The sequence below is a fragment of the Jaculus jaculus genome, chromosome 15, assembly GCF_020740685.1.
Source record: "Jaculus jaculus isolate mJacJac1 chromosome 15, mJacJac1.mat.Y.cur, whole genome shotgun sequence".
Taxonomy (NCBI): domain Eukaryota; kingdom Metazoa; phylum Chordata; class Mammalia; order Rodentia; family Dipodidae; genus Jaculus; species Jaculus jaculus.
This window is the reverse complement of record NC_059116.1, coordinates 35493925-35518126: the sequence shown is the minus strand read 5'-3', so window position 1 is coordinate 35518126 and position 24202 is coordinate 35493925. Positions and strand designations below refer to the sequence as shown.

General features: G+C 53.5%; 2 protein-coding genes across 8 annotated transcripts; one reads left to right on the top strand and one right to left on the bottom strand.

Annotated features, from left to right (window-relative positions):
* Positions 1–986: 986 nt before the first annotated feature.
* Positions 987–5976, top strand: Mrpl54 (mitochondrial ribosomal protein L54). Its single transcript, XM_004654933.2, has 3 exons — positions 987–1137; positions 3387–3552; positions 5634–5976. Exons 1-3 carry the CDS (start codon positions 1020–1022, stop codon positions 5764–5766), a joined length of 417 nt encoding a protein of 138 aa, XP_004654990.1. The 5' UTR covers positions 987–1019; the 3' UTR covers positions 5767–5976.
* Positions 5977–9601: 3625 nt separating this feature from the next.
* Matk (megakaryocyte-associated tyrosine kinase) lies at positions 9602–24156 on the bottom strand. Of its 7 annotated transcripts, none has more exons than XM_045134948.1 (13): positions 23706–24156; positions 17256–17315; positions 14846–14959; positions 14649–14764; positions 14356–14575; positions 13959–14052; positions 12665–12730; positions 11097–11196; positions 10937–11021; positions 10783–10856; positions 10513–10708; positions 10070–10156; positions 9602–9941 (listed from the first exon to the last, which is right to left on the bottom strand). In XM_045134948.1, the coding sequence occupies exons 2-13, from the start codon at positions 17262–17264 to the stop codon at positions 9702–9704; spliced, it is 1401 nt and encodes a 466-aa protein (XP_044990883.1). In that variant the 5' UTR covers positions 17265–17315; positions 23706–24156; the 3' UTR covers positions 9602–9701. The 7 variants fall into 7 exon arrangements, with proteins under 7 accessions (XP_044990883.1, XP_004654989.1, XP_044990887.1 ...); XM_004654932.2 differs by lacking the exon at positions 23706–24156 and adding an exon at positions 18258–18321; XM_045134952.1 differs by lacking the exon at positions 23706–24156 and adding an exon at positions 18037–18071.
* Between the last annotated feature and the right edge of the window lie 46 nt (positions 24157–24202).

The following is a 24202-nucleotide window of genomic DNA, read 5'->3' as shown; positions in this document are numbered from 1 at the left end:
TTTCAGTAATTTCTCACTGACTAGAAACAGGTACATGGCATGGTGTTTTAAGTAAATTAGGAACTGAATCGAGGCAATAATTTAATGAAACCTCCTCTGCATAGCCTCTCCTACAAAAACTGGGAAAGTCAACAAATGATTAAAGAAGCTGGGCATGGTGGTAAATGCCTTTAATCCAGCATTCAGGAGGCAGGCAGAGATAGGATCACCAAGTTTGAGGCTACCCTGAGACTACATAGTGAAATCCAGGTCAGCCTGGGTTTGAATGAAACTCTACCTCAAAAAAAAAAAAAAAAAAAAAAAACTTAATGAAGTCACATTAGAGCTAGACAGATTGTTCAGTGGTTAAAGTTGCTTGCTTACAAAGCCTGCCGCCCTGGGTTCAAATCCCCAGCACCCAAGTGAAGCTAGACGCACACGGTGGCACTGCATCTGGAGTTCGTTTGCAGTGGTAGGAGGCCCTAGTGTGCCCATACTCACTCTCTTTCTGGTTTCCTCTTTCTCTCTCCCAAATAAATAAATAAATAATATTTTTTGTTAAAGAGAAGTCACATTAGAGCAGGGCATGGTAGTGCATGGCTTTATCCCAGCACTAGGGAGGCAGAGGCGAGAGGATCCCTGTTAGTTCGAGGCCAGCCTGAAACTACACAGTGAATTCCAGGTCAGCCTGAGCTAAAGCGAGACGCTACTTCCATAAACGAAACCTTTTATTTATTTATTTTGGTTTTTGTCGAGGTAGGGTTTCACTCTAGCTCAGGCTAACCTGGAATTCACTATGTAGTCTCAGGCTGGCCTTGAACTCTCGGCGATCTTCCTACCTCTGCCTCCCGAGTATCACCACGCCCGGCTGAGATTCTACCTTAAAATGAAAAATAAAAAAAAAAAAAAAAAAAATCACATAATCACATTCTAAGACGGGAACGACTACATTTCCCATAATTCTCGTGAGCCTACCGAGAAGCCACCGCGAGCCCTGACGTTCCCCGGAAGCGCGCACTTTCAAGCAGCCAGCGCACGTCATGGCAGCCCGACATGTGCTCGGGGCCGCCTGGACGTGGGCCGGCAGGGGACCCCGGGGGCTCCAGGGCCCCGCCGCGCCTGGTAGGGTCTTAGTTCGTGGCTACGCCAAGAAGCCGGGTGAGTGGGGTGAGGAGGGACCAACGTGGGGACGGCAGCTAGCGCGGAGAATGGGCAGTGCGCAGGCGCGGGGAGGCCGTCAGGAACCATTGCGCACGCGCAGAAGGGCAGGGCCAAGGTAACACGTCGCGCAGGTGCAGTTTGATGACTTTCGCGTTACTTTTTAATCAGTCTACCCGGCCGTGGGTGCCTGGGTGTATCTGTCTATCTGTCTTGTGTCTACGTACAAATTGCTGTGTGACGCGCAAGTGGAGGAAGAAATGGGGTCCTTCTCAACATTAAGTTAGATATTTTGGGGCTGGAGAGAGAGCTCAGCAGGTTAGATGCTTGCTTGCAAAACCCAAGGACCCGGGTTGATTCTCTATACCCACATAAAGACAAAGTGGCGCATGTGTCTGGAGTTCGTTTTCAGTGGCTGGAGGCGCTGGTGTGCTCATATTTTTCCTCACTGTCTCTGCTTGCAAATATATATATATATATTTTCGGGGGGAGGGTTTCGAGGTAGGGTCTCACTCTAACTCAGGGTGACCTGGAATTCACTATGTAATTTCAGGGTGGCCTTGAACTCATGGTAATCCTCCGACCTCTGCCTCCTGAGTGCTAGGATTAAAGGCATGCGCCACCACACCTGGCACAAATAAATATTTTTTAAACATGTCTTTGTTTATTCAAAAAAATATGTATGTATGTATGTAGAGATATATATGTTTTTCGAGGTGGGGTCTCACTCTAGTCCTAGTTGACCTGGAATTACTACATAGTCGCAAAGTGGAATTTACATTGATCTTCCTACAACTTCTGCAGCCCCAGTGTCGGGGTTAAAAATTAGATATTTTAAGACAGGGTCTTCAAGTAGCCCAGGCTGGCCTCGAACTCATGATCCTCCTGCCTCAGCTTCCTGAGTGCTAGGTTGCCAAATGTGTGCCACTGCACCTGGCTAAATATTGTTGCTTGGGCTCCGTGGGATGGGGTGTATGCACATGTCTGCCCATGACACCCATGCACTCCCCTGTGACCAAGTGCACTCCTGCAGTAGTGACCTGAGCAGAGGTTGGATGTCCTGCTCTGTTTTCTTCTGTGTATCCATTGTGTTTGAGCCTGAGGGCTTTGGCTGTTTAGGCCCCCTCATGTCCCCTTGCTTGTGTAGAAAGGGCACTTACCTGCTGAGTCAGGCCTGTGTTTTTGTTTTTTTTTTGAGGTAGGGTCTCACTCTAGTCCAGGCTGACCTGGAATTAACTATGTAGTCTCAGGGTGGCCTCGAACTCACTGCAATACTCCTACCTCTGCCTCCAGAGTGGTGGGATTAAAGGTGTGTGCCACCATGCCTGGCTGGCCTGTTGCTTTTGACTTTTGAGGCAGAGTGAATCATTCTAGCCCAGTCTGGTCTCAAACTCAGAGATCCTCCTGCCTCAACCTCCTGAGTGCTGGGATTAAAGGTGTATGCCATCATACCCAGATTTAAGTTTTTAAATTTTATTTATGTATTTGAGTGACACAGAATGGGTGCACCAGGGCCTCTTGCCCCTGCACAGGAACTCCAGACACATGTGCCTATTGGTGCATCTGGCTTTATGTGGGTACTGAGGGAATTGAACCTGATCCATCAGGCTTTGCAAACAACTGCCTTTAACTGCTGAGCCATCTCCAGCCCCAGATTAAAAAAAAATTTTTTTTGCTTTGTTTTGTTTTTCGAGGTAGGGTCTCACTCTAGCCCAGGCTGGCCTGGAATTGACTACATAGTTTCAGGGTGGCCTCGAACTCATGGTGGTCCCCCTACCTCTGCCTCCTGAGTGCTGAGTTTAAAGGTGTGTGCCACCACGCCCGGCTCATATTTAAATTTTTGTTTTGTTTTGTTTTGAGGTAGGGTCTCGCTCTAGCCCAGGCTGACCTGAAATTCACTATGTAATCTCAGGGCGGCCTCGAACTCATGGTGATCCTCCTACCTCTGCCTCCCTGAGTGCTGGAAATAAAGGCGTGCGCCACCACGCCCGGCTAGATTTAAATTTTTATCACTGTATTTGAACTGGATATGGCCTTGCCTGATCTCTTCTCTGAAAGGTGAAAACGGATCTGTGTTAGATCTTAAAGATACAGCAAGCCAAAGAGACTGCCCCCCTGTGGTAAACAGAGAAGCAGTATAAAGGCGAAGGCTCCAGAAAGGAGGGCTCTCTCACTTGAGGCCTGAGGCCCTGCAGGGAGAGGATTGGGAGGTGGAGCTGGCTGGAATCTGAAAGGTCTCTCCCTGGCAGTGGTCAAGAGCGTCAAAGGCGGAAAAGGAGGTGCAGTTGCTGTGGAGCTGAAGGATCCAGAAGTGTGCACCGACCCCGTCAAGCTCACCACACACGCCATGGGCGTCAACATCTATAAGGAAGGTCAGGACGTGGTCCTGAAACCTGACTCTGAGTACCCTGAGTGGTGAGTGGGCCCCAGTGTGTACCTTCCTGGGCCAGTCTTCATGGCCCTGCGCCTTAAAGATCCAGGCTGCAAATGGGCAATGTCCCTTGAGGGCTAAGGAGATAGAACAGAACAGAGGTGAAGGTCTGAAATGCCTTTTTTTTTTTTTTTTTTTTTTTTGAGGTAGGGTCTCATTCTAACCCAGGCTGACCTGGAACTCATTATGTAGTCTCAGGGTGGCTTTGAACTTACAGTGATCCTCCTACCTCTGCCTCCCAACTGCTGGAATTAAAGGAATGATCTACCACGCCCTGCCCTGGATTGCTAATATTTTTATTTCTTTATTTGCAAGAAGAGAAAGAACAAGAGAATAGGTGTGCAGGGACTTCCACCATTGCAGACCCCAGACACATACTCTACTTTGTGCATCTGGCTTGATGTGGTCAGTGGGGAAACAAACCTGGGCTGTCAGGGTTTGCAAGCAAGTGCCTTTAACCACTGAACCATCTCTTCAGCCCCAGTTTGTTTTATTTATTTATTTTTAAGGAGAGCAAGAAGAGAGTGGGTGCAGCAGGGCTTCCTGCCACTGCTGATGAACTCAGACATGTGCACCACTTTGTGCATCTGGCTTGACATGGGTACTGGGGAATTGAACCTGAGCTGGCAGGCTTTGCAAAAATCACCCTAACCGCTGAATATCTTCCCTGCCTCCTTTGTTGTACTTACTTGAGAGAAAGAGTCATATGTGTGTATGTATATGTATGTATGTATGTGTGTGTGTGTGTGTGTATGTGTATGGAGAGAGAGAGAGAGAAAGAGAAAAAGAATGGGTGCACCAGGACCTTCAGCCACTGTAAATGAACTACAGATACATGAGCCACCTTGTGCAGCTGTCTTATGTAGGTCTTGAGGAATTGAACCTGGGTCCTTCATCTTCATAGGCAAACACCTTAACTGCTAAGCCATCTCTTCAGCCCCTTTGTTCTTTTTTTTTTTTTTTTTTTCCCCCAAGGTAGGGTCTTGTTCTAGCCCAGGCTGACCTGGAATTCACTATGTAGTCTCAAGGTGGCTTTGAACTCATGGCGATCCTCCTACTTCTATCTCCAGAGTACTGGGATTAAAGGCATGCGCCACCACACTGGCTAATAAACATTTTTTGATGCTCACTGGATGGCAGTTTTCATGGACCCAAAGGTTCACAGAACAGGGAGAAGTCCCTGCTGTGGAGTAAATGCTGTTGATGAGCATACTCCCAGGATGAGTCTGGAGACTCGGGGACAGGGGATGGGGTCTGGGGTGATCAATTCTTGGGTCTGATGCAGGGACCAAGACCCAGTGGGGAGAAGGGATTCAAAGACAGAATGTGCCAGGTGTGGTGGCACACACCTTTAATCCCAAAACTGGGTAGGCCAAGGGTAAGAGGATTGCTGGAAATTTGAGGCCTGGGACTATAGAGTAAGTTCCAGGTCAGCCTGGGCTAGAGTGAGACCCTATTTGAGGAAAAAAAAAAAAAAAAAAACACAGGGAGATGGAGAGATGGCTTAGTGGTTAAGGCACTTGCCTGTGAAGCCTACGGACCCGGGTTCAATTACCCAGAACCCACATAAGCCAGATGCACAAAGTGGCGCATGCGTCCGGAGTCTTTTTGCAGCAGCTGGAGGCCCTGGCGTGCCCATTATCTCTCTTTCTCTAATAAACAAGTTTAAAAAAGACAGATGGTGTGACCAGAGCAAAGTCCCTTGGGCAGAGGGCACAGCCCATGCAAAGCTTCTGGGGCAGGATGGAGCCTGGCATGTCGGAGGAACAATGAGGAGGCCATGTGGTTGGAATAGAGGGAGGGAGGAGAGGAGAGGATGGGGTAGAGCCAATAGTTCTTTCTTCCACACTAAGAGCAGGGGCAAGGCCTAGAAACCTCTGGTGGTATGCTGGTCAGGAAGGCTGGGGAGTGGTCAGAAAGGTGTAGGCAGAGGGTGGACGCTGGCCTTGCCTGCACCATGCCACTGGAGTGTAGAGCCGTACATCACTGTGGGACTGACAACTAGTCCTGCCACTGACCATGCCAAGCCAGCCACGGTGCAGCCCGGTCTCCTCTCTCCCCCCAGGCTATTCCAGATGAACGTGGGTCCGCCAAAGAAGCTGGAGGAGATGGAACCTGACTCCCGAGAGTATTGGCGGCTGCTGCGCAAGCAGAACATCTGGCGCCACAACCGCCTGAGCAAGAACAAGAAGTTATAGCAAGAGGAGAAACCCACCCATGGCCAGCAGCTGCCAAGACCTAGGGCCGCTGACCTCTGGCCCTGCTCTGCCTGCCATGTCTGATGATGTTGGATGGGAGGGAGCAGGGCTCTCAGACTCAGACCTCCGTGCCCCACTGGTCCCAGCCAGTCCTGGAGATGCGGCGGGATTCAGGGTCCCAAGTGCTGCAACAAGATCTGTAGTCCTGTCTGTCTGCATCCTTCTGTCTATGGTGGGTGGGTGGGAGGATGGATAGATAGATGGGGTGGTGGGGGTGACGGGGCAGAGTCAGCCTTGTCCTCAGAGGGCTGCAGGCATGCTCAGGGCTTCTGGTTGCAGTGTGATCCCTGGAAGGAGCAGGTCTCTCCTGGGCCACAAGCCCCCTTTCCCAGTACTTGGCCACCATTCCCAGAGAAGGGGTCAGGCTAGCAAATGACCTGTTGACTGCGGCCTCAGTCATCTCCCAGACCTGGGTAAGGGCTATTGAGGGAGGTTGGGCCTTGGCTGGAAGGAAGGTCAGGAGAGCAGCTTCTGGTGGGAGAGTTGTGTTTTCTGCTCCAGAATTCAAGTCCCAGTGGCTCATGCTTCCAGGACCTCACAGTCCACATATGTACCCATCAGACAGACAGACAGGGGCAGGGATGGGCAGAGACTTCTTAAGGCCAAGCCCGATGGTGGGTTTTGGCTCCCCAGGTACAGCCTAGGATTCAGACCAGCATCCAGACCCTGTCCAGAGTTTGTGTGTCTTCCTGGCCAGCAAGGTTGTGGCCGTCTCCAAAGGCGCTGGCCCCAGGATCCATGGGTCACCACAGTTCCTAGGCCACACTCTACCTGCCATCTGGCCAGGTGGATGTGGGGCCACACCTGAGGGTGGGAGAGGGTTGTTGCAGGCTGGATCCCTCTGTTCTATCTACTTAACCTGTTAGGGTTCTCTGCTGGGTGTTCAAGGCCCTCCCCAGGTCTCAAGGACTCTATTTCTTGCCTATCCCGGAACCTATCTCAAATACAACTCACCAACATCAACACCCCAACTCTTCCCATCTTTCCTAGAAAAACAGCCCTTCTCCCTTGCTGCTGGCAAATTTCTACCCCAACGTCAAGGCTTCAGCTCCTGAGCCCTGTCCTTCCAGAAGCTTCCCAGATGTCTTCTGCCCATGCATTGTGAGAGCCCACATAAGGCTTCTGCCCTCAGGGTGTGAGAGACATGGCACCTCACCTGCACACCTTCGCAGCCAACTCCTCACAGCTGCCCACTCTGGGTAGTGGAGGGCAGGTGACTCAGAGACCCACTCCAGCTGATGTGGGTGGCACATGGTGAGGCCCATATGGCTGCTGTGCTGTTTCCTGGGACCCAGCCCTTGCCCCCAGACCTTGCCAGGACTCAGAATAGGGCCCTTCCCTACTAGGATGACAGCAGGACAAACTGGTCAGACAGCTGGAGGGACTGCTGTCTGGGGAAAGCAGGGGGAGCCCAGAACATGCCTCCAGTTTTCTGCACCCCATCTGGTCTGTCTTGGTCCCTCCCTGTCTCTGCTTGGTTCTGACATTATTCTCAGTGTCACCATAGGCCTCATCTTTCTTTAACTGTATCTGGCCCTGAAAGTTGAGGTCCCTGAGGCAGGAGCAGGCAGATCTAAAGAGGCCCCCTGCACCCCACTCCTACCTGCCATCCTTGCCTGGCACTCGCTGCCCACAGCCATCTTTAGTCCCACCAGGTTACCTCAATGTTAACTCTGACTCAGGGTTAGTTTAGGTGGCCCTGTCTGCGGGCACTGGCTGCTTGGAGCCACCAGGAAGAGTGGGATGGAGGGTGTCACAGGGCTCCACACAAGCCCTCGGTTTCCCTGTCTGTGAGCATGTCTGTTGTCAGAGGGTGCACACAGCATGACATATGCCTGGCACACAGTAGCACTCTGCGGGTGTCCTCAGTTCTTCATGTTCAGTCTTGGATGTCATTTGGTTGGGAAGTGAGTCCTGGTGGGAGGAGGGAACCCCAGTTAACACTGGCCAGGGTCAGCAGGAAGTCAGTCTGGGCCAGGCATTCACGTATGAATAGAAGTTCACTCTGCTCACTCAGTGAATAGTCACAGCCGTGAATGGAGCAGGTATTGGGGAGCCATGGGGTTATAGAGCAGGGGAGGCTCCAGAAATATTATATTGTGGGGAAGCCAGGAGGAAGCAGAGGCTGGGGCTGGGGTCCGAGAAGCTAGGGACCTGGGCAAGAAGGCAGTGGGACCTCTGGGGACATTGACCTTTAACCTGCTGCTGCTTTCTGAACACACTTGCTCAGAGGGTGGGGACAGTGGGGATCCTCCAGCCATCCTTCAGTTTTCTGCAGAAAGAGTCACCAAGTGCTAGAGAGAAACTGAGGCAAGAGAGTAGGCAGAGCTGCAGGGAACTGGACAGGAGGGTAGTGTGATCATGGGGTCAGGCTGGGCTGAGACAGGTGGGTCAGGGTATGCGAAGGGCATCTTAGTGTATGGGTGTCCCCTCCCCACCTGCTGGGGTCTGTGTCACCAAGAACTCCTGCATGGGGCACAGTAATAGGCTGGGGCTTCACCCTTCAGACCATGAGCCAGACCTTTTCCCCAAGAATAGCCTATGCTGAGACTGTGGGGGAAAGTCATTTGTGAGATAGGACTGGGTCACTATTGAGCACCGGTTGTATACAGGCTCATGAGTGTTTGGCCCTTCTGAGCAGGAGAGACAGCTGGCCAGTTGTGCTCCAAGCACTGACGCTCACAGGTCGAGAAGCCCTTCAACGTGGCCAGCACCAAGCAGAGGACAGAACAGAGGTCCTTAGTGGGGGAGGGGGGAGAACCCTGGAGTCGTAGGTTTGGATGAGAGACCCAGAGAGGTGAGCAAAGTGAATTGTGTGGGGAAGACCATGGTGGCATGGAGTGTAGAAGGATCAGTGAACAGAATCTTGGGTGGGTGGATGGAGAGGTTGATGGATGGCTTGGAAGTACCCTTGTCTGGCCTTGGGTGATGATGGGTGCTTGGTATCTATGGAGAGCTGAGTGGGAGGTGGGGCACAGTCAGGGTCTCAGTGCACCTGCTTCCAAGCTATGCTGAGTGGCTGATGTGCTCGAGGGCAGGAGGTAGAAGCTGGGCTGAGGGGCAGAGGGCCTTCTCCCTAACGCCAGCTACCTCTCAGCTGTGTCCCTGCTCCTGGGGTCTGAATGAGTTCTCTGCCATGCCTCAGTGTCCCCTCAGCCCTGTCCCTGCTCCTGGGTTCTGAGTGAGTCTCCTTCCCTGCCTCAGTGTACCCTCAGCCATGTCCCTGCTCCTGGGGTCTGAGTCCCCTGTCTTGCCTCAGTATGCCTTCCATGACTTGAGCTCCCTCACCATGTCTGTGGGGTCACACGCCAGCCCTCATCACCGTTCCCTCCCAACAGGAGGTGGCAGTCAGTGTGACTGTCTTCTCTAGGTCCCATCAGAGGCTCTGTGACACCCTCCTCCCCATGGGACAGGGTTTGCTGAGGAAAGGCTTTGGGAGAGAAGGAAGTGGCCTGGGAGTTGATGACAAATAGGTCCCTAGCACAGATGCTCCCTAGGACACTGTCCCCCCAGCGGCCTATGAGTGGGGTGAAACTATCTGGGTCCTGCCAGCATGGCCATGAGGTCCCAACATGGACACGTGTACATGGAAGAGGCTGACGATCATGGAATCCCATCTGGAGATCAGTGGCTTTGGTGGGGTGGGAAGTGACAGGTGAGCAAGGCACGACTCTCCAGGCTCGGGGAGGACTCAGGACACTAGCTGTCAGTTGCAGGGCGGGACCACGTGGGTGCGGCCGGTCAGTGGGGTGACAGAGACACAGACGCCCACAGCCCCTCCAGTCGATGTTTATCGGGGGGGGGGGGGGGGGGGGGGGAGTCTCTCGCTTCCCGTGTGAGCCCCCCCCTGCACCCTCCCACTCTGTCCTGAAGCATCAGGGCTCCTGGCTCTGGGGGGAAGCAGAGCCCTCGGTGTCATGTCCCCCCACAGGGGCCACAGCCCCCATGCTGCGAAGCTCCCGGGCCAGCTTCTCCACCACTTTGCGGAAGGGTGGCCGGCGGGCGGGCTCCGCCTCCCAGCAGCTGCCCATGAGCGTGTGCACAGGGCCTGGGCAGCCCTCGGGGGGCTCCATGCGGTATCCTTTCTCCACGGCCTCTGACACCTCCTTCAGCGACTGTGGACAGAGGGCATGGGGGTCAAAGTCAGGGGAGCAAGGCCAATCCTGGGCTCCATATGTCCCTCAGACACTATGGGCATGGGGTCCGGGCCAGAACAGCAAGGCCACCCCTGGGCTCTGCTCACCATCTTGGGGTATGGAGCCCGTCCATATGAGAAAACTTCCCACAACAGCACCCCGAAACTCCAGACGTCGGACTTGCTGGAGAACTTCTGTGGGGTCAGAGATTTAGGTGAGTAGGGTTCCTTGGGTCTCCCACTGCAGCCCCACTTCCTCCAGAACACCCTCCTGGGTTGGTCCTCACTCTAGTTCCTGGTAGGCTTCTCTCCCCACATCCCCATGAGGTCACCCTGCAGAGCCCACACCCACTTCCAAGACGGAGAAACTGACGGGAGAGGGGGGTTAAAAGGAGTGCTGTGGTGCTCAGGCTTACCAGACAGGCAGCCATTTATTTTTCTCTTGCAGGCTCAGAGAGGTCAAGCGATGTACCCAGGGTCACACAGCCCAACAGGGGCATCAAGCTGGCTGCGAGAAACCCCAAAGCCCCAGGGGGCATAGGAGGGCTCACCCCATTTTTGAGAGCCTCGGGTGCTGTCCACTTGACTGGCAGCCGGCTTGAGTCCAGCCCCTTCCGCTCGGCCTTGGCGAGGCCAAAGTCACTGACCTTGGCGACGAGGTCCTCGGAGACAAGGATGTTGCGAGCGGCCAGGTCTCGGTGCACCAGCCTCTTGCTCTCCAGGTACTCCATGCCCTCGGCCACGTGCCTGGGGCAGGTGAGGACCGTGGGCCTCCCTTGCCCCTTGCCCCTGCCCCCACTCCCCGGGGCAGCCACACTCACAGGGAAAACTGCAGGAGCTGGGCCGGGCTCACGAGGGCGCGGCCGCGGGTGCGCAGGAAGTTCACGAGGTTGCCCTGTGTCGGGGGAGGCAGGGATCTGGGGCTCCAGACTGGCAGACCACCCCGCCGCCCACCCGCGCCCGCCGCCAGGGCACCTTGCTCACGTGCTCCATGACCAAGTACAAGCCTTGGTGGAGGATGACGCCCAGGAGCCGCACGAGGTTCCGGTGCTGCAGCTTCCTGGCGGGGACGGGAGGTGAGGACGCTCCGGGACCCGGCCCTGGACCCCCGCCCGCCCGCCCGCCCGGGACTCACGTCATCACGGCCGTCTCGTCCAAGAAGGCCTGCGCTGTCACGTCACACTTGATGTTCTTCACGGCCACCTTCTGGCCCAGGTACTCGCCCTGTAGGACGGCTGGGGATACGGGACAGAAGTCAGGGACCGCAGCAAGCGGACAGAGGGAGGACGAAACTGACCACACCCATCCCTATGGGACCAGACTTCCAATCAGCACCCCGGAACGCGCACCCCCCACCCCATCAAATTCAAATGTAGAGCCAGGTGTGCATAAGACTGAACTCAACTACCCAGGTGCTACCAGACAGGACAACTTAGCACAATCCTGCCTCAAAGCAGAGGGGGGGATATATGGCTGGGGCGTGGTCAGCGGTAGAGTGACAGTCTAGAACCCACAGTGAGGGCTGGGGGCGTGGTCAGCGGTAGAGTGACAGCCTAGAACCCACAGTGAGGGCTGGGGGCGTGGTCAGAGGTAGATTGACAGCCTAGAACCCACAGTGAGGCAGGGGGCGTGGTCAGAGGTAGAGTGACAGCCTGGAACCCACAGTGAGGGCTGGGGGCGTGGTCAGCGGTAGAGTGACAGCCTAGAACCCACAGTGAGGGGCCGGGGTGTGGTCAGAGGTAGAGTGACAGCCTAGAACCCCCAGTGAGGGCTGGGGGCATGGTCAGCAGTAAAGCTCCTGCCTAGCCTGTACATAGCCTGGGGTTCCATTTTTAGCATCTTTCTTTTATTTGTTTTTGGTTTTTTTGAGGTAGGGCCTTGCTGTAGCCCAGGCTAATCTGGAATTCACTATGTAGTCTCAGGGTGGCCTTGAACTCACAATGATCCTCCTACCTCTGTCTCCTGAGTGCTGAGATTAAAGGCATGCACTACTATGCCGGGCTTCTGGCATCTTCTTTTTTTTTTTTTTTTCTTTTTCGAGGTAGGGTCTCACTCTAGCCCAGGCTGACCTGGAATTCACTATGGAGTCTCAGGGTGGCCTTGAACTCACGGCGATCCTCCTACCTCTGCCTCCCAAGTGCTGGGATTAAAGGCGTGTGCCACCATGCCCGGCATCTTCTTTTTTTTTGTTCATTTGTTTCTTTTGAGTTAAGAGTCTCACTCTAGCCCAGGCTGGCCTCAAACTTGGCTATCCTCCTATCTCTACTCTAGAGTGCTGTGAGTAAAGGCTCCTAGCATCTTGAATTAATAAACATCCCAAACCCAGAAGATTCACATCACATGGTTGTTATATTCAAATCTTTGTGCTATAAAAACACCCCGCAAGGGCCATGCCCTCATGTTTGCATATTGTGGTGGCTCTAGCTGGGTTGCAGGTCGTGATAATAGTGACATTTATAGTCCATTGTCCTTCCTCTGATCTAAGCTCCAGAACCATCCAGAATAATGATTTCGGGAACTGGCATTGCACAGAGCTCCACAAGTGACATCCTGTCAGGCAAGGGAATGACTGCTACTCAGGTGCCTGTCTGACAGTATGGGAAACTGAGGCTCAGAAAAAGCCTTCACCAGGCGTCTGCCACCCAGTTGGGCAGTGGCTCAGGGAGACTCACAAGCTCTGTGCCACTCCTGGGCATCCCTCACCTCCAAACTCTCCCTCGCCGATCTGCGCTCCCAGCGTCAGGTGCTGCAGGTCCAGTAGCCAGCCAGCTATGGGGACAGGAGAGCCTCGGTCAGCAGAGACAAGCCCCCCAGCCCTTCCTGATGAGAAGAAGTGATATCCTCATGGCGCCTAGCAGCAGAATACCCATGCTCTTCCTGGGATATATCAAATATACCCCTCTCCTGGTACCAATTATGCTCCAGCAAACCACAGGATGTCTGGATGGGTGGTCATGGTCATGGGCGGGGACTACTGAGACTCCTGGACTCTAGTTTCACCTCAGAACCTCCCTGTCAGGGCCTGGGGCTATCCTGTCAGACACCCAGGGACCTTGCATCCCTCCAAGTCCATGGTAGGAGCATTTCTTGACCACCCTTGACCTCTGAGTCCATAGGACACATACAGAGCAAAAAGTACAACAAACATTTACACCCATAAATATTCTAGTATCTTCCAGAAAAGATTCCAGAATCTTCTAGAGCTGTGATCTCACCAACTGCTTCACTCATGAGTTCCTGTGTGCTACCTGCAAACCATTCAGCTGGCCTAAAGGTCCCCTCTTCTTTCTTCCACCCCTGCCTCAACAACTCTCAGCCCTTAGATACCAAGTCAGGGTGCAGCCCTCAGCTCTCAGATACAAATTCAGGGTGGATAGGTGTCCACTTCCGCACCAAAAATCCAAGTGGCTTTACCCTGGGACTGTCCCCAGACTCCAGACACCCAGGAAACAGGTTCAGAAGACCATAATGTGGTCAGGGTATGGGGGGGGGGACATCTGCTCTGGGCCTTGAATAATGATCATGTCATACACAGGGGCTGGACACACATTTCAGGTACCAGTAACAGAACACAGCAGTACCCAGAGCATGAGGAGAGAGGGCACACATGCTGGACGTGGAGACATGAAGAGAGAGGGGACATGTGCTGGACATGGACACATGAGGAGAGAGGGGACACTTGCTGAATGTGGAGGCATGAGGGGAGGGGACGTGTTCTTGATGTGGAGAGGCATGTGCATGGAGGGACAGCTGTGGAGACAAGTTCATGAATGTTGCTCCAGCCATGTGGGCAGGTTCTGAAAGATGGGAGACACTGGGTCTCCCATGGAAAGATGGCCTGGGGCTGTGATGCAGGAACCAGACCGGAAGAGGACATTCTCCATAGAAGGAAGCCTGCTGGGGGTCGAGGTTGAGGCTCGTGTGGAGGCTGAGCACTGAGCACCGGGCCAGTGTGGACACGGCCGGGAGAGATTCCTGCATCCTGCAGTTGTCCTACCCTTGGCCAGCTCCTCCTCTGCTGATCTGGCACCCTGCTTCCTCTTGGGCTTCAGAAGCTTGGTACAGATGGCTCCCTTGTCCTTGCTGTAATGCTGTGGGGACAGGCAGGGACATATCTGAGCAACTACAGTGTTAGGGAACCCCTGAACCCTCCAGGATGGCTTCTGACCACAAGGTGCAGAAACCCTGGAGGAGCAAAAGGGCTGGGCACTGCTGAAGGTGGGCTGGTTTCCATGGAAATGGGAAGGGGTACAGAATGCATTCTGGGGTATTTCTATGGAGTGGTGTCAGCTTAAGGGTCCCTAGCCATGTCCCCTTTCCTAGAGGGAGAACTGAGGATTCCCGGCCACCCATAAGACTGTGGTGTCTGGGCCTCAGCCTGTTCCCACTGTCACCTCCACCATGTCCATGAGGTTACAGAAGTTTGCAGCCTCGTCGATGGTGAGGTGGCCATCGCGGTGCAGGACACGGTAGTGGATGACGTCGCGGCCGAAGCTAACACACAGGACATAGTCACCGGGGTGGCGCGCAGACTCCCGCACGAGGAACAGCCCATCCTCGGGAGGTTGCAGCTGCTGCACGGCTTCCTGGCCTGAGATCCTGCCATGGAACCATCTGAGGGGACACCATGCAGCCAGACTAGATGGGGACATGTCCCCTCTCCACACCACCCAGGGCCACTACTCACGGCATGAGGCTGAGCTTGGGGTCTGTGGACAGGGCCTCACGTTCGCGCAGGGCGCTGGCTGCCAGCAGTCCCTCCTGCCCACTGGCATGGTGCTTGACACGGTAGCAGCTCTTGTTCTGTTGAGGGACAGAAGGACCCCTTAGGACCACCCAAGTCAATTTACCCCTGCCACATGCATGCCCTGCAGCTCTGCTCACCTCTCCCACCTCCAGGATGGTGACCACGTCGCCTTTGTGGAAGGCCAGCTCACCAGGCTTGGGACGTGTGTGCTCATATTTGGTGATGCACTGGGTACCCGGGGCCCAGCGCCTCTGGGGAGGAGGCAGAGGATGTCAGAAGAGGAGGAGGACAAGGGGAAAAGGAAGTGCAAATGCCAAGGGATGGGAGACAAGAAGGAAGTGGAAATGAGGAGGGATAGAAAGGCAAGAAGGAATTGGAGCCAGGCGTGGTGGTGCATGCCTTTACTCCCAGCACTTAGGAGGCAGAGGTAGGAGGATTGCCACGAGTTCGAGGCCACCCTGAGAATACATAGTGAATTCCAGGTGAGCCTGGGCTAGAGTGAGACCCTACCTCAAAAAACAAAGAAAAAAAAAAAAGGAATTAGAAGTGAGGCATGAGAGATAAGAAGAAGGAAGTGGTGCCAGGCGTGGTGGCGCATACTGTTAACCCCAGACCTCAGGAGACTGAGGTAGGAGGATTACCATGAGTTCAAGGCTACCCTGAGGTTACATAGTGAATGCCAGGTAGTCTGGGATAGTGTGAGACTCTACCTCAGGGAGGGGGGGAAAACACAAAAAGAAGGAAGTGGAATGAGGGAGGGGAGACAAGAACGAAGTTGAAAGGCGGAGGGACAGGGGACAGAAAGAAAATGAAAATCAGGAGGGTCAGGGGACAAGCAGGACGTGGAAATGAGCAGGGATGGGAGACAAGACAGAAGTGGAAATGAGACCAGAGATGGGCAGAAAACAGTGCAAACAGGTCAGCCAGGGTAGGAGGAGAGAGGGCGAGAAAATAACAAAGGAATAATAGTCAATCTTAGCTGTGGAGGGGCTAAGGCAGGAGGACTGTGGGAATTCCAGACTAGCCTCTGCTACAGACAACTCTGTCTCAAAAACCCAAGGTGGAGGGGCTGGAGAGATGGCTTAGTGGTTAAGGTGCTTGCCTATGAAGCCTAAGAGGCCAAGTTCAACTTCCCAGAACCCAGAAAGCCATATGTACAAGGTGGCAAATGTGTCTGGAGTTCGTTTCCAGTGGCTAATGCCCTAGCACACCAATTCTCTCTCTCTCAAACAACAACAACAAAAACAACAACCAGGAGGTTGGGGCTGGAAAGATGGTCCACCACTTAAGGCGCTTGCCTGCAAAGCCTAACACCTGAGTTTGATTCCCCAAAACCAATATAAAGCTAGATGCTCAAAGTGGGACATGCATCTGGAGTTCATTTGCAGTGGTTGGAGGCCTTGGTGCACCCATTTTCTCTCTCTCTCTCTCTCTCTTCCTAGTCTCTCTCTGCTTGTAAATAAATAAATAAAACTTAAATTTTTTATTTACTTGAGAATGTATGTATGTATGTATGTATGTATGTATGTATGTATGTATAGGGAGAGAGAGAGAGAGAGAGAGAGAGAATGGGTGCACCAGGACCTTCGGCCACTGCAAAGGAACTCCAGATGCATGTGCCACTTTGTATATCTGGCTTACATGGGTCCTGGGAAATTGAACCTGGGTTCTTTGGCTTTGCAGGCAAGCACCTTAACCATTAAGCCATTTCTCCACCCCAAATAAAAATTAAAAGAGCCGGGTGTGGTGGTGCATGAATTCCAGGTCAGCCTGGGCTACAGGGACACCCTACCTCAAAAAACAAAACAAAATAATAATAATAATAAATAAAATAAATCTGGGTGTGGTGGTGCACACCTTTAATCCCAGCACTTGGGAGGCTGAGATAGGAGGATCATTGTGACTTTCCTGGGGTCACTAGGGGCCAAGGGACACATTGCCAGCCTGAGAACACATAGTGAATTCCAGGTCAGCCAGGGAAGAAACTCTACCTTGAAAAACCAAAACCAAACAAACAAACAAGGGGGTTAAAGACACTTGCTTGCAAGATTGAAGGCTTGGGTTTGATACATGTATATGTATATGTATATGTATATGTATATGTATATGTATATGTATATGTATATGTATATGTATATGTATATGTATATGATGTATATGTATATGTATATATCAGGTGTAGTGGCACATATATTTAATCTCAGCACTCATAAGGCAGAAGTAGGAGGATCACTGTGAGTTTAAGGCCAGCCTGAGACTGACTACATAGTGAGTTCCACGTCAGCCTGGGTTAAAGTGAGACCTGACTTGGAGACAGAGACAGAGAGAGAGAGAAGCTTGGAGCATGGCTACGTGAGTGCTTGCTTAGCATGTGCAAAGGCCCTGGGTTCCAGTCCCCAAGGGTGGCAGGGAGGGAAGGACGGAGGAAGGAAGGGAAAAACAAAGAAAGAACGAGAGTCAGAAGCAGAGGCCAGAGCAGAGGGTCTGGAACATTCTGTGGAGGATGGCACACTAAGGTGTGTGTCACCCTCCCATCCAGATACTCACGGTTGGCATCCTCACTGCCACGTGTGGTGTGTGCCAGGCTCGCAGGAAGCGAGGGCTCACCTGTGGAGGAAACCATGTCAGGCTGGGGACCTCCAGCTCCAGCTAGTTGGGAATCCCTGTGTTCAGTTCATTCCGCTGGCCATGTACAAGAGTGATCCACAGCCTGGAGGTGAAGGCACCCCATCTCCTGGCCCCTCCCAAAGCCCTCTGGGGAAGTCTCTTTACCCGGGTAAGGTCCTTAGCTGAGTCACAGCCATGAAATGCCACCCTGGAACCCCAAGAGTCTTGCCCTGCCATTTCTCCCAGAAGGAAATTGAGGCCCACAGCTAGTGTCACAGGCTGGGCTGGAGGAGTCCCCTGTGTCAGGCCTGGCCGCCGGGCGCTGTGTGGACAGAGCAGGTGTCCCTGTGCTGGGCGGCCACTTCCTCTTTCTGAGGCTCTGGGCAGGGCTGTGAGTCAAGATCAGTCCCTAGGATCTAGACCTGGGGTGGAGCCAGGCAGCCCGAGGCCTCCTGGGGCCACTAGGGGCCAAGGGACCACCAGGGGCCACCAAGGATCACCAGGGGCCACCAAGTGCCAACCAGGGCCGCCAGGGGTCGTGAGGCAGCGTCTGCGCATCCCCCTACCCCAACCGAGGACAAACACCCCAGGCCCCTCTGTGGCGGGGGCGCTGGCTGTGGCCCCCGTGTCCCTCAGGCTGGTGGCCCGGCGGCGTCGGGGAAGTTTAGGGGTGCATTTCAGGTCTCTAAGTACTGGGGCCCACGTGTCGTCCCAAGCGCACGTGCACGAAGTCCGCAGGGCGCGCGCAAGAGCCGGGATGGGAAGGGGACGCGCGCGCCCGAGGCCACGTGCACGCGAGGACGGGAGCGCGCCACAGCGAGGAAGCCGCGCTCGGTGACATCTGCACGCGCCCCGGTCCCTCTCCACCGGAGCCCTCAGGGATCCCCCTGTCGTCCCCGGCCGTATCCCGGGGTCCCCTCCGCGGCCCCCGCGCGCGCTCACCGGCTCAGGGCGCGCCCCCGGGTCGGTCCCCGCGGGTCCTAGCGCCTACCGCACTGCGCTGCTCCCAGCGCGTTCCCGGCCCGGCGCTCCGCCTCCGCGGCTCCCGCGAGTGCGCGCTCACGGGTGGACGTCGCCACCCACCCCGGGCGCGGGGCGGGGGCACCCCGTGCACATGCATGAGCACTTGGTTAGAGAAGGAATGAGCGTGCCCCAGCCATTCCAGGTGTGACCCTACCACTCCTGAGGCAGAAGCCAGAGGATCAAGAGTTCAAGGCCAGCCTGGGTTGCAAAAGACCCTGTCTCAAAAAACAGGGGCTGAGATGACTCAGTAGTTAAGGCGCTTGCTTGCAAAGCCTAAAGGCCGCAGGTTTGATTCCCCAGTACCCACATAACGCCAGATGCACAGGATGGCACATACATTTGGAGTTTGCAGTGGCCAGAGACCCTGGCATATCCATTCTCTCTCTCTCATCTGCTTCTTTCTCCCTCTCTCATTCATGAAAAAAATAAATAAAATATTATAAAAAAAAAAAAAGTAAAGAGGACGGGCGTGGTGGTGCACATCTTTAATCCCAGCACTCGGGTGGCAGAGGTAGGAGGATCACTGTGAGTTCCGGGCCACCCTGAGAGTACATAGTGAATTCCAGGTCACCCTGGACTAGAGGGAGACGCTACCTCGAAAAAATAAAACACATATAAAAACAAAACAGAACAAAAAAAGGTGTGTGCGTGCGTGCATATGTGTGTGTGTGAAGAAATGTCAAGTTAACATAGGAACAAGAAGCCTAAAGAGTCAGGAAGTCTAGTTTAGAGGCCTCTGCCACTGGCTGAAGCCCTGCCCCATGCAGACTGGATTCTGTATGGGTGCAAGAGGGTTTAAAGGTGCCCTAGAACCATGTTTTGAGGCACGTAGCCCAGGCTGGCCAGCATCTCTCCATCCTCCTGCCTCAGCCTCCCTCGTGCTGGAATGACAGGCCTGGCTTTCCACACTTTTAAAGCCAGCACCTACTGAAAGGGTTAAGGGATGGTGCTTGTTGCCTGAGAGAGATGTGCACTCATCACGGCCATTATAATAGATGGGAGACTGAGGCTCTGAGGAACGCTACCATCCAACAAGGTGTCCGGCATGGATGTGCCCATAATGGAGCTTTCTGGACAAGAGGAGTCTGGCAGGTGGGGACATGTCATGTAGCTCAGTGGAAGTCACTCCTGCCCGGCCTGTCACCAGCTGAGGCTCATGGCCCAATCTACCTGCCCCAGTTAGCATGCCTTTAAATTTAGCCTTTCCTCCCCTGTGAGGGGACTGTGGGATTGGGGGGGGGGGATATATTGGCTCTTTGCAGCAGGCCACCGCCCAGCTGCGGGGGGCATGGACATTCTCTTGGGGTGAGTGGCTTCGAGGTGCTGGTGGGTACTGTGTGGTGTGATCTCCCCTCTAGGCCCATTGTCCTGGTACCGAAGATACAGCACTCGTGGACTTGGAGGCTTGGATCCAAGCTACTTCCAGCTTTAATGACTTCTCATGGTTCCTGCCAGGCCCAGGGCACCTCTGAGCTCCTGGGTCCATCCAGTGTGTCCTCTCTGCTCCCAGCTCCTACCTCATTCCGTGGCTTCCCCTGCCCTCACAGTGCTCCTCAGATGCTCCAGGAAGTGCCCAACCCCAGGGCCTTTGCATGTGCAACTCCACCTCCCACTACCTCCTCCCCTGCTCCCTCTCTTCCCCGTTGCTGTTTTCCCTCCCTGTCTCTGGTTCTGACCTCCATATTTCATACATCTCTTGATATACTGGTCAGAGAGTGCATACCTTTTTAATCCCTGTTGCCAAAGGCTGAGATCTTGCTTTCTGGAACATCCTATTCTGGGTTCTCAGGAGTCACATTGCACTTTTTGGTTAAATGGATATTTAAGGCCTATACAGTCACCGGTATGCATGGTTCACAGTGGAGCCAGGCCCAGGAGGAACACTTTCTTTCTAGGATGTGCTTTTTGGTTTTCTGGCCTTTAAACCACCCTGGTTTTGTGTGTGTGTGTGTGTGTGTGTGTGTGTGTGTGTGTGTGTGTGTCGGGGGGGAGGGGTGTCTGTGGCCCCTTCTCTTTCCTAGCCTCCAGCAGAACTAGCTCTGCCCACTGAGGAACCCCTCTCTTCCACTCACAGTGGGGGCTCTGGGATGCAGCTCTTACTTATTGGCCTAGGGCCCAGCTTCTTGGTTTGTGTCCTTGTTTTGTGAACATGGACCCCAGGTATTGTAGAAATAGTGTCTTCCTCCCACTTTCCATGCACTGGTGTAGGCACAATTCTCTCTCTCTCTCTCTCTCTTTTTTTTTTTTTTTTTTTTTTGAGGCAGGCTCTCATGCTAGCCAAGGCTAACCTGGAACTCACTCTCTAGCCCAGGAATTCAAGGCAATCCTCCTACCTCAGCCTCCTGAGTGCTGGGACTAAAGGCGCATGCCATGCTTTTGAAATGGGGACTCACTGTATACCCCTGGCTGGCTTCAAACCTGTGATCCTCCAGTCTCAGCCTCCTGAGTGCTAGGATGATGCAGTGCCTGGCAATGGCCAGCTATTTTTACCTTTTGCTGTTTATTTACAGCCCCCTTCCCTCGGGGCCCTTCGCCATGACTAAATCCCTGACTGCTGAACCTCTCCCACTCCTCAAGGTCAGGCTGCAGCTCTCGTTCAGTTGCACAGAACCTTAGGGGACTGTTCCCCACTTTGGGAAGGGCATAGGTATGATAGAGGGCCAAGCTGTGATTAGAGGCCACCATTGTCCTGTGTGGCTCATTTCTAGGTCTCCTAAGAAAAGTGGTATCTGTTGATTGATCGGTGGACGCATGTTACCAAACTCAATGGTAGAGGGAACCCGCATGACTTAGGGCTCGGGACATGGAATGTGCACAAACTGAAACCTTGCCAGCAACCTCATGGGCTTGTGTGGACATGGAAGAACAGAATGGGTGCCGTGGCGCACATGCCTGTCATTCCAGCTACGTGGAAGACTGAGCTGGAAGGATCACCTGAGCCCAAGGGGCTGGGGCCAGCCTGGGTGCTGTAGCCAAATTCTGTGTCAAAGATAAAGGAGGCCGGGCACAGTGGTAGGAGGATCACTGTGAGTTCAAGGCCAGCCTGCGACTACATAGTGAATTCCAGATCAGTCTGGGCTGGAGGGATATCCTACCTCAAAAAACAAACGGGCTAGAGGGATGGCTTAGCAGCTAAGGCGCTTGCCTGCAAAGCCAAAGGACCCAGATTCGATTCCCCAGGACCCACGTAAGCCAGATGTACAAGGTGGCACATGCATCTGGAGTTCATTTGTGGTGACTAAAGACCCTGGCATGCCCATTCTGTCTCTTTTTCTCTCTCTCTAAAATAAATAAAAAATTAAAATCAAACACAAAACCCTGTGAAAGATGAAGGAAGATGGTCCAGTCCTTACCTAAAGTGTGAGTGAGGACCTTGAATGAGGACCCTTATCTGGAATGAGGACCCTGAAACTGGCTTCTCTTGAAGGTTTACATGTCAGTTTCAGGTGTCTTTCAAAAGAGAAGAGAGACTCATTGGAAGGAAGAGGGACTCAGTGAAGGGGATCTGCAAGGGGAAGGAAGGGTGTGGGAGGAGATCATGACCGTGGTATATTATCTATATATACAGAGGTTGTCAAAAAAGTTTAAAAAGAAAGGAAAATTGAAATAAAAACGTTCATGTCCTTTGATGATGACATCCTTCTCTAGGGGCTGTGTCAGAGAGAATCCCAACTGTTCAGGACACTGTGCTCTGATGTCATCAGGACCTCACAAATGGGTTCAACAACAGGGGAACGTGAGCACATTAGGGTGCATGAGTACGTGCTATGCAGTCACTAAAATACTATGCCATTCCCAAGGGTCCACATGAGAACAGCTCATGCTCTCCATGGATGAAAGGCTATACTGAGCATAGTCCAGCCACACACTGGAGCCAGAAGCAGGAGCGAGACTATAACACACCATAGCATGGAGGACCTCAGGACACTGGGCTCACTGAGGACCAGACACAAAAGGCCACACAGTGTGGGACTCCATGACAGGAAGTGTCCAGATTAGGTGACTAGGGGCAGGAAGTGGTTTGTGGGTGCTAGGGGCTGTTATAGCTCATGGAGACAGGGCTACCTTTTGGGGTGATAGGACCCAAGAATTCCAGAATTCCTAAAAAAACAGCAAAAGCTCCAGGCAGTAAGAGACTCCAACTCAAATAAGGACAGGCAAAGAATGATGGAGCAGGACACCCAACATTTGCTTCTGCCACATACATGAGCATCTACCACAATACACACACACACACACACACACACACACACACACACACGAGACAAGCGAAGCACTCCAACACTCCAAGCACAGGCAGATAGGAGGTGTCCTGTCCAGTGAAGACAGCAAGAATCAACATGGCAGAAGGTGCCCACCATAACCAATAGTGTATAGAAAACTAAAAGCAGAACTTCCTTGCAAAGCCTGCCAGCCTGGGTTCGATTGCCCACCACTCACGTAAAGTCAGACAGGATTCAATTTCAGTAACAAGAGACCCTGGCCCTTCCACATACACTCACTCTTTCTCTCCCTCACTTTCTCTCTTGCATGCATGCATGCAAGCAAGCAAATAAATAAACTACAAATAAACAAAAAAAATACAGCTGGCATCAGCGCACTCAGTCTCAATTGTAAGAAAAATACATATGACATAAAGTTTGCCATCTTATACCCATGTCTCGGCACACAGGTTGGTACCATAAAGCCCATCCACATGGCTGTGCAACTGTCCCCATCACCCAGCTCCAGAACTTTCCATCTCACCACCGTGAAGCTCTGTCCCCATTTAACACTAACTCCCAGCCCCAGCCCCCACCATCCACTTCCTGTCCCTGGGTCTGACGACATGGGGGACCTCCTGGGAGGGGACCCTGCAGTGTGTCCTTCTGTGTATGGCTCATGTCACCAAGCATCGTGTCCTTCAAGGGCCATCCATGTTGGAAAAGAGTCAGAAGGCCCTTTGTAGCTCTATGACAGTCCAGCGTATGGCTGGACCCCACTTGTGCGTCCATCTCTCGGCTGAAGTGAATCACAGTGAGCGTGAATGTGCAAGCATCGGTGTCCCTAAATACTTCATTTCAAAACGCCAGTCACCTCACGAGGAGCTGCAGGGGAGAGGGGAGGGGCTGCATTCTCCGTCTTCTTGGGGAACTTGGTCCAGAAGCCCAGAGCAGATACAGTGGGGATGCAGTTCTTGAGTGTGCGCCCCACATCCCCATGTGGGCAGCATAGCCACAGGGCTGAGTCTGAGTTATCCTTGCTGCTGAGGGTGACCTTGCAGGGATGGAGGTGACAGACCTGGCCTAGGTGTCAGTTCTCTTTCCCAACCATCCTAGCAGATGGGCTGCGGCCCCGCCCACACACGCATCATCCGCCCACACTCACCGTGTCTCCTAGCAACGCTCCGCCTGCATCCACAGCTTGTGGTCCAGCCTGGCTATTGCTTGCAGCCCCCAAGGGTCTGGTTTCTTGACCTGCCTCGCGTTCACGGTCTGGGTCACGCGCCCACCTGCCGTGGGGTCCCCGAGCCCTGTGCCACGAGGGCTGGGCTGCAAGAGCAAAAGCTGCTACTGCTCCTTAGGGTTTCATCACTCAGATGGCTCACTCATCTGGACCGGACTCTGTGCTCACCAACTGCTAGGTTTTGCTGTCGCCGGCGGAAGCTCCGTGGTTTGGGGTTGCTAGGAGCCCACTTAACTCCTTGTCACCTGGTGGTGACTGTCATCTGCCTTCCCAGGAAGTCAGGAGTGACAGCCACTGGGCTCGGGAGGGCTGTCAGGCCAGGGTGGGAAGAATTTGCTTGGTAGACAGGGGCTCAAGCCAGCTCGGTCCTTTCTACAACATTGTCACCGTGACTGTTCTTTGGGGGGAGTGCTGATCCC